At 33.8% G+C, this 10,520-nt stretch overlaps 1 protein-coding gene across 7 annotated transcripts in view; it reads right to left on the bottom strand.

The window, feature by feature from the left end:
- csnk1g2b (casein kinase 1, gamma 2b) overlaps nucleotides 1-10,520 on the bottom strand; it is a 64,285-nt gene that overhangs the window by 2,710 nt on the left and 51,055 nt on the right. For 3 of the 7 annotated variants that reach the window (XM_087263580.1, XM_087263579.1, NM_001045850.2), the window contains 2 exons: nucleotides 3,297-3,398; nucleotides 391-497 (listed from right to left, as the gene is read on the bottom strand). In XM_087263580.1, the coding sequence (XP_087119706.1) occupies nucleotides 391-497; nucleotides 3,297-3,398 (209 nt within the window). Of the gene's footprint in view, nucleotides 1-52; nucleotides 498-3,296; nucleotides 3,399-10,520 lie in introns of all 7 variants that reach the window. The other 4 variants (XR_015497183.1, XR_015497182.1, XM_087263581.1 and 1 more) reach the window with 2 other exon arrangements.

Here is a 10,520-nt window from a genome sequence, read left to right as displayed (position 1 = left end):
TAATACCAAATGATCAACTAGAAGTCAAGTTATTATTTGTTGTTTCAAGAACTTGGATAGGTGACAAGACCTTTGTCAGGAAGTGTATATAATAGCTGCCAGTATCAGCACTATTCCAGCCACCTAGTTGTTTATCACTCCACCCAAATCGAGTGCCAAGAAGAGAACTAAACTCACTAAACTGACAAATACTGCAGTTGTTGGACTACATAAAATACATATCAGAAGAGTGCCGTAGTAGCCCACCAGTGCTGATATAATGCCATACCGTAGTGCTACTTGTGTGATATTGCTCATATATGTGTGTGTTGTGTGTATTTTTAGGCTTGGTTTTTAAAATGACAGTACTAGTATCGTGATTGCTTGAACGTCCAGTGTTGTAGCACTTACTTTGTGTCGTCTGCCACCTCTACCTCAGCAGGTGCAGTGATGGGGGCGTTGGAGTGTCCTGCAGTCGGGTCATCTGTGTTCAGCTCTCCGTTTGTGGAGCTCATGACCTTAGGATCACACAGAGAGACCATATAAACACCGTGTATAGTATCATTATCATTTTAAACATCATTACATATAATGTAATGATGTTTAAAAATCATACCATTACGCAGGCCTTATTAAATGTTTATCTGAATAATCCATCATTCGTAAGTTGTTTTATGAAGAAATTTATTTATGGAAATCCTGTTTTCTACTTATAGGCCTATCACAAGCCTATGACTATATAGGAAGATGAGTGATCATTTTAATTAGTCTTTAATGAGTCATTTGTTTGTCAGAAAACATGTGACAATGGCAAGACTCAGAAACATAGGACAAACATTAAATTCAGACCTATGTAAACACCTACGTAAACTATTGTTCCTTGAGCAACTATTAACAATCTAAAAGAACAAAAAAAAAAACAATTCTATACTTACTGTTGAAAAGTTTAGGATAAACAACATGAAAATAAAATAAATTATTACTATTATTATTATTATTATTATTATTATTATAACTAATATTGGCAACTATTAACAATCTAAAAGAAAAAAAAGAAAAAACAATTCTATACTACTGTTGAAAAGTTTAGGATAAACAAGATGAAAAGAAAATAAATTATTACTATCATTATTATAATTAATGTTGATCAAAAATATCAGCAAAGACATCACCATTACAAAATCATTTCTATGAAATGATCGAACAGCATTTAAGTACGCAAAAATACAAGCATTGATAAGCAGCACATTTAGATTTTTTTTAACACCAAATCAGCATTAAAGACTGATTTCTAAAGAATCATTTGACAATAAAGATAATTATTGACTAGGGATAATTCATTTCGACCCATCACAGGAATAATTTACTTTTTAAGCTATGTTAAAATGGAAAACATTTATTTCAAATTGTAATAATGTTTATTATGTGATATTACAATAAATAACTTCTGAAAAATTTAGCAGTACACAACTAGGAATAATACATTTTCATGAAGCCAATCTTTCATTTTAAATAATTCAGACACATAGCTTATACTTTAATCCTTTACAAGCCTGCATTAAAAATGAAAACAGCTGTAGAAAACAGTAACACTAGAATATCCAAAAATTGGCTAGTGCAATAAAATTAAATAAATAACATTTCTGCAACAACTACATCAGCTAAATTAAAAAGAAAAACTGAAAATAAAAATCATTAAGTTATAAGTTAACCACAATAACCCTGTTCTGAGAATGATCATATGCATACAATTCTTTTATTTTAAAATGAGGTGACCAGAGTTGGGTGTAATTAGTTACTGAAATTAAATTACTAAAAAGTCAAGTAAGGGCTTACTTTTCATTTTTAGGTAACTAAATTACAGTTACTTATAAAAGTTCTTGCCTTAAATAGTGTAAATATAACAACTTATATAAATAAATTTAGAGAGTAATTCATTTTGTTATACAGATGTATTTTGCAGAATAATACTATTTTTAAACTAAATGTCTATCAGGATTTTTATCTATTTATTTAGTTTTTAATATATTATTAAGACACTTTGTATAACTCAATTTATATAACTTGATTTTTTTTGAGAAACCATGAATCAGTTAAGTATTACAACAATATGTCAACAATATGTACAAAGCCATCTTTGACTCAAATTTAAGAAATTAAAATATTGTCTGTTGTTTATGTCAGAGGTTTCAAAACTATCCAGCTCGTGAATCCCAAAATAACAATTCCAGTAACTCTCGACCCCCACTATCCTTGTAAGTAGTTATAAAATTACGAACATTGCACACAACAGTGCACACACATCAATAGGAAATAACAAGTTTACTTGTCACACAATAAAGTGCAACAGTTTAACAAATAAGTATTTCTTTCAGTCATTATCCATTTGTTTAATTGAATATTAACCTCACTTAATGAAAATTATGAGTACAATGTTTACAACACAAGACTATTACTGGTTTAATTTTGGAGACCGTCACTTGGAGATCGTCCTCTATGTTCATTCGAGGCCTTTATTTTTAATGTACCTGAATGCAGTAAAGGTGTCAAAATTTAACATTGTGTCATAAAATTAATCTGCTGCAACTAACACTATTGCAGTGTCTTTAAACTAGCGTAATAACCCCAGGGGTCGCAATCAGAAAAAGAAGTAAAATGCTAATGGCTTTTTATTTGCATGTTGTTATTTTATGTAACTATTAAATACAATTTTTTTTCTGCAGCTTATGGATAAAATATGTTATTCTAATCGATAATAACGTGATATTTTTGGAAATCACCAAGCAACCCCCCAACATTGTTTTGCGACCCCCACTTAGGGTACCACTAGTCTATGCATTGAGATTTGTAAGGATTTTCAGTAGCACTTATTACATAACAATAAGTGACTTATACAAGGAATAAAATATTCAAATAATAAATACATAAATAATTTAAATACAATAATAATAAGTGTAACTAGTATTCAATTACTTTTTAAAGTAACTTACCCAACACTGTAATTGACAAACCATCAGACCTGTATTTATTTATGCCATGGGATAGCATTCCGAAAGCCAACACTAGGTGGCATCTACGTTTCACCAAGTCCAAACGCACCACAAAGAGTTTCAAATGTACCAGCATCCATTAGATCCCATCACACCATGAACAGCTCAACTAAACTGCTTGATGGCTTCTATTTAAAACACAGGGTATCTCCAAGAATGACAGTGCTGCCATCTGCAAGCCAAACTGATAAATACTAGCACAAAAGACAGATAGAGAAGCAGCCACGCTCACTCAAAAAAGCCACATCACGCTCAAGCAAGCAGTACCTGAACGGAGCCCCCGAGCCTCTCGGCCGTCACCTGAGACCCCAGAGTCTCCCTATTGGTCACCGGAGTGGGCTGAGACTCGCTTCGTTTGGGCTCGGGTGACTGATCGACAGCGGAAGAGCATTTTTTTGGGGGGAGAAAAGTGTGAAGAGTGGGACGGGGATGGAGATTTAGAGGAGTGATAAGAAAAGGCCGGTGGGTGAGTGAACAAACAAAAAAATAAAACATTAAAACGTAGACACTTGACATGCAGAAGCTTGCTCAATTACTAAAGGACAAACAGATTTAAAATAAAGACAAAACAGTATGAGGGGGGAATTTTACTATTTTGCAAACATGCAGAATTACCAAAAGCAGCTTTTAAGAAATCAAAGTGATTTCCTATTAGGGCTGTGCAGTAAATTAAAACTATCGAAATATCACAAATGTGGAAATCACAGTATACGGTATATATCGCAATGGTTTGGAATAAATGAGTGACAAAAGTATGTTTGTGTGACTTCATTAAGACATCCTCTGTAAAGCTTGAAGCACAGGAGGAAATGCAGTTACACGGCATCGCACCTCTCTAAAACCAAGCAGAGTGGACAAGCTGGTTTTCCAAACAAAAGTCTCTTCAATTTTACAATTTTAATGCGAATCCTGAAACAGAACCAAACAATCAGGCCATGTTGTGAAAGAAGTCAGACAACAAGTTTCGAACAAGTTTCAGGTCTATAAAACTTTTAGGGCTGCAACATATATTATTTGATTTAATCAATTACAATAATATTAATAATAATTGATTAAAATTGTAGTAATCGACACTTCAGTTAAAAAAAAAATTATTAGAGAATCTTTAATGCAAGGCATGGTAGTGGCTAAAAGACTAGTGCTTAACAATTGGAAATCACCTTTACCCCCTCATTTCAGAACTTGATTTTTTTTTTTGTTATTTTTTCTTTTTGGTTTTCCTTTATATTGCCTTTTGTATGACTACAGAGCGAGCCAATGTTTATTCTTGTTCCTGTTAAAAAAAGTAATAAAGCAAAAAAAAAAAAATCACTTTCTGTCTGTATAACATTGATTTGCTAGTTATATTTATTTTAATTTAACAATATCCAACTTGTTTTTATTTTATCCTGTTATTATATTATTATGTACAAGTATTTTCTTGTGAAATAATAAATTGCATTGTTTGAGTTCAATATATAGTGCATTAGCTGCAAATTGAGTTGAACGCAATAAAGTTTATTGCAATACATATACTGTATGTGCTCCTTTATGCGTTCATGTATATATGCGTGTGCGAGATCGACTTTTATACACTTTTTACTGCTCTGTTGCATTTTTTGATTAAATAGTAGGTTTTGGTAGATTCATTGGTTATTAAAAAAATGAATACATGAATAAAATAAATCTAAGGACGGGCAGCAAAACGATGGTGATTTTCAATTTTAAAAACTTTTGATTTGTTTACTGCAACAGTATATTCTGGCCATCTACTTTGAGAAGTTGTAGTTGCTACTAGGCATAGGCTGGTATAAGATTTTGATAGTATGATTACCTTTGACAAATATCGCTGTATCACAGTATTGTGATTACAGCTCTAAAGTATGTTCTTTAAAATGTCTGGGTAAAAAATAACCTTTTCCTCTGTAAAAGAAATTACGTTTCCACCTTAAAAATAGTATACAACATATATATATATATATATATATATATATATCTTAAGAAACATTTAAAATGTCAATCAAATTTCAGGCAAAATAATTAAATAAATCATTGTTGACTTCTGCTGTCTTCATTAGATTTAAAAACACAGTTTAATTCTGGAGATAGTTTTCCCCTAATAAAATTAATTAAATAGTCTTAACATGGAAAAAACAAACGTAAATATATTAATGTATTTATGTGAATATGTATTTTGTAATATATATATATATATATATATATATATATATATATATATATATATATATATATATATAGTAGGAACGGTATAACTGAAAATCTTTGCCTTGTTGCTACTTTCGTTTCCTTTAAATAACTATGTTGGTTGTAACATTAAATTAAACAAAAAAAAAATCATATCAGATGTTGAATATTGTGTTATTTAGCATGCCAGCTGACATCACGTTATTTGTTCGATATATATTGATATATATTGTTTATATATCGCACAGCCCCAATTCTTACAAATTATGACATGGACACTACCATTAAACATTAAGACATGAGCACTAGCAGAGAGACACATACATGTACACTGAACATTTTATTCTCATGTGGCATCAAATAAATGGAAATTTGTCAGGGGTTACATTGGCATTTTAGAGGCGGAGCATGAACGGTTTTAATAAACCAAGACAATTGCAACTGTATATTAGTAGATGGACATCAGGACACATTTGATACATTTAACGTTTTAATGAAGCAAAAATTAAGTCAAAACTTGCAGTGAAGATTTCTAAAGAGCACTTTCTGTTTGTTAGTTCAAGTATATTAGGAATGAGGACACATTCAGGCTATTTAGAGATTGCACTGGAACATGGATGAGTGACCAGGAAAATGGTGCATGTGCCATTGTGTAAGTTGCTTAAAGGCTGTGACACAACGAGATGACGTCAAAGAGCTAGCTGTGACCAAATCCTACTATGCTGCCTCGCGTCCACTGTGGCCAAAAAGCTGTGCTTGAACACACAAGAGTATCAGGAGTCTATATAGTTCAAACTCAGACAAAGCAGCATTTGCTAAATATTTTATATCTCCTCCATTTCTCCAGTTCATGAAGCTCTTGCTGTCTTGATTAAAATACTCAAAATGACATAACATCAGACCAACCTTCTGTTTGTGCCATCTTGAATTCTTTGCACACTTTACTCGTTTTGTTTTTTTATTCTTGAGCACTGACTATGTTGTTTGTTGTACTACTTTCACTGATGGTGCTTCCGCATTTTAAATGGTAAACTCTTACCTTCCTGAACAGAAACTAACCCGAAAGACACTCACTGACAGCATTAATCAAAGCCTGACCACTTGCTTGGTGTCACGGCCCTCATGAAAGCCTGTAAAGAAACTTATTTGATTTTAATAACTAAGAATTAAACTGTGGGCTGCATGGTGGCGCAGTGGATAGCACAATCGCCTCACAGCAAGAAGGTCGCTGGTTCGAGCCCCGGCTGGGTCAGTTAGCGTTTCTGTGTAGAGTTTGCATGTTCTCCCCATGTTGGCGTGTGCCTCCAGGTGCTCCGGTTTCCCCCACATGTCCAAAAACATGCACTGCAGGCAAATTGGGTATGATAATGTTCTGTAGTGTATGATTGTGAATAAGTGTGTATGGATGTTTCCCAGAGATGGTGTCGCTGTGGTGACCCCTGTTTAATAAAGGGACTAAGCCGAAAATAATTAATTAATTAATTGATTAACTGTTAAAATGTTTTTTTTTAATTGTTTAATTTTGTTTATTTGTTTATTAATAAATTACCACTCAAGGTCAAAGATGCATTAAATTAATTAAATGTGATAAAGGCACTTATCATTTTACAATATGTTTATATTGGTGTTTCTACTTTTTTATTATATATTTTACTTTAAGTTCATCAAAAAAAAAAAAAAAAAAATTACAGTTCCCACAAACACATCTGCAAAACAACAATTTTCATTATTCAGATGATAATAAGAAATGTTTCTTGAGTGTCAAATTAGCATATTAGAATCAATTCTGGTGGATAATATGGGATGAAAGACTGGAAAGGTAATGCTAAAAATACTGACAATAAATAAATGTTAAAAATAAACTAATACTACTGTAATTAATTTAATAATACTACTGTGATTAATTTAATAATACTACTGTAATTAATTTAATAATACTAGTGTAATTAATTTAATAATACTACTGTAATTAATTTAAAAATACTACTGTAATTAATTTGGTAATTCTGATGTAATCATTGTAGGAACAAAATGCTTTTCAAAAGCTTATTTTTTTAACCAAGACCAAACCAATTTGGGTGCAAAAAAATCCAGGCATTTCCTCTTTGTTAACAACGGCAAAATCTTTAAAGTGAAGGACTTTCAGCATCTCCATCCAGAACTTTCATGCTCCACGGAAAGTGAAGACAGCGCAGATACCGCAGCTGAACCGAAAGCATTTTAGTTGAGCAGCAGGGAACATTGTCTCCAAGCAACTGGCCACTAAAACAGATTTGTTTACACCAAGCAAGGCCCAACTAACCAGCTTTCCAATCCACTAATTAATCACACGAATGATGTTCAGAGACTGCATTGCACAACAGTAACATCATACAAAACTTGAGCAACTCCTCTGACAACTCCTCAGCCAAAAGCAGCAGAGCCTTTTCTGATTGGTCCAAAGAAGGAAAAGAGGACAGAGTTTACACCTAGAGTTAATTTCATTAAAAGTAATCTGAGTAAATAAGACATAGTTTGAACTCTGTTCAGAAGCAAATGATGACACTACATATATCAAGATGTGCAGAAAAAGCGACATTAATTTCCAATTCCGATGCCCCCAGAAATGATTGTTCTCGATTTAATTCATCAGCTATCATCAGCTAACCAGCTTAAAATGAACGACATTTGTCAAGTTGTTCCAAAACCTTTAGTAGCATTTTATAAGAATATAGACGGTCCATCAACTGATCATTGGATGTAAGATTTGACATGCTGTATGGCAGTGGAAAGAATAACCTATAACATAAAAGGCAAACTACAGGAATATAAAATTAATTTTCGGGAAATAAGCAAATATTAACACAAGCAAAATCAGAAACCTGTCACTCAACTGACTGAAGGCATATACAGTTGAAGTCAGAATTATTAGCCCTTCTCTGAAATTTTTGTTCTTTTTCAAATATTTCCCAGATGATGTTTAACAGAGCAAAGAATTTTTCACAGCATTTCCTATAATATTTTTTCACTGGATAAAGATTGTTTGTTTTATTTCACCTAGAAAAAGAGCAGTTTTTTTTTTTTTTTTTTTTAAGGTCAAAATTATTAATCATTTTATTGTGACTGGTTGCAGCAGCAGTTCCCAATAGGGGGGTCCCGGCCCACAAGAGGGCTTCAGCGAGTTCCGTGGGGGGATATGTCATATTTTTTAACATTTTTAGCAGTGTACAATAAGAAGAATGATCACGTTGCCTTAGTTCATTTTATCCCCTGGTAAATAATTGACAACTAATATAAGGCCAATTAGGTTTTTCAGTTACAAATGGCCTACTGATGTTTTGCTTTTATATTTTACATTAGACTATTATTTGTGCATGAACATATCTAGCAATAGTAATATACAAAGTTAGTTTTTTTTGTCATCCTTACTGCAACTTAAATGAGCTATAATTAAATGTTATGGGGGGGCTTACAATATGTTCCCAGGGAAAAAAGGGTCTCAGGGAAAAGAAAGGTTGGGCTACAGAACAAACTATTGTTATAAAATGACTTGCTTAATTACTCTAACTTACAAAGTTAACCTAATTCACCTAGTTAAGCCTTTAAATGGCACTTTAAGGGTGTACTCACACTAGGCTATAAAACCATGCTAGGGCGCGTTTGACCCACATTTCACGGTTCGTTTGACAAGTGTGTGTCCGTTTTATAGATATGTGCCAGAGCACGGTTCAGTTGGACTTTGTTGCAGTACACTTGTAGTATGAGAGCAAAGCACGCCCGAGCATAAAACTAAAGACCCAACATCAATTTTAAGCGACTTTTTATATGGATTTAATCATCTTTTTAGTGAACGCAAACTGTCATAGTTTACCGAAGATGCATACCCCTTGCTCCATCTTCAGGAAACCTCCTATTACATGCAGCATTATGAGCGTCAAAAGTAGTGGATATGTCCAGCAAAAGACTTGACTGTATGTCACCGCATCACAAAAAGCATAAAATTATACAAAACAATATAATTACAGCAATGGCCATAGTACTGAGTGAGAGCACTTCTCTTCTTGTTAAACTGAACAGTCAAATTATCGATGACGTAGGCATGCTCAGGCTAAGAAGGTAAAATACAGTATGAGTGCAGGCCGAGAGGGAGAGTGGAGGGGGAACAATCACACCCCAGCATGGTTCAATGGAACTGTTACTAGTGTGAGTGTACTAGGGTTGGGCGATGTTGCCCAATTTGGCATCATACAATGTCTAATGTGAAACATCGCAATAGACGATGCCATCGTCGTCGTAGGCGGGGAGTGGGGGTGGTTGTTAAATATCAATTTATTCATAACGAATTAATTAATTGTAGCCTGCTGTTTTCACTACCTGACCCACATGGTCTTTGCTTCACCCATAACCATACCATAAATAAATAAATTTACAAACAAATGACCACCTGTCAATCACCTTTTTTCTGTGGGACTCTGGCATGAATAGGCACAGTGATCTATGTTGTTCTAATGGTTTTTCCCACAGCTGGTGGAGGAGACGAGAGTTCAATTGGAGTTCACTTTAGTGCAAACATATTCATTGTTTTCACTGCAAAATCCTCACTGCGTGCGCGGATTTAGGAGACATTTATGCAGAATGCATCTTTGCACCTAAAAACGCCAAACGCAGCACTCCGGAACAGATGGAAAGCGCTGAAGAGAATGAAAATAACACTGACAGACTTACCCACAGTTACTAATAATGGCACATCTTATTAGTGATCATGTGCTGAATGTTAATCCACCATCTACACTTTTCCAAGAATGGATAAAAGACTTCCAGTGGTTTCAAGTCTGCAATGAAAATGACTAAAGCCATTCACTGTAAAGTCTGTGGGACGGGGTTTGCAGGTAACAGCGCTTACCACTGAATCTACACACTTTAAGTGCGAGAGGTAATGTATAATCCTTCATTTAATCCTCATGATGCTGTCAGCTGGTCAAGCGGCAGCTATATGTAACATTTACACAGCTCATGAAAAGACTGCTATTGCTATTAAGATGACATGCAAATGATCATATATCAATTTAAATGTGAGGCGGGGCAATGGATCGCGATGCCGAAAAAGTATCGTGAAGTTTGTTGGCCACTGGCGATGGACGATGGCATCATCTATCAGCACAACCCTAGAGTATACCCATAGCTGAATGCTAGTATCTTGAAAAATATCTTGTAAAATATAATGATCTATCATGATGGCAGAGATTTAAAAAAAAATCAGTTATTAGAAATTATGTGTTGAAAATCTCTCTTTTAAACAGAAGTTGGAAAAATAAATATACAGGAGGG

This window comes from Danio rerio, chromosome 8 (genome assembly GCF_052040795.2).
Source record: "Danio rerio strain M-AB ecotype USA chromosome 8, GRCz13ab, whole genome shotgun sequence".
Lineage (NCBI taxonomy): Eukaryota > Metazoa > Chordata > Actinopteri > Cypriniformes > Danionidae > Danio > Danio rerio.
This window is presented reverse-complemented; position numbering and strand designations above follow the sequence as displayed.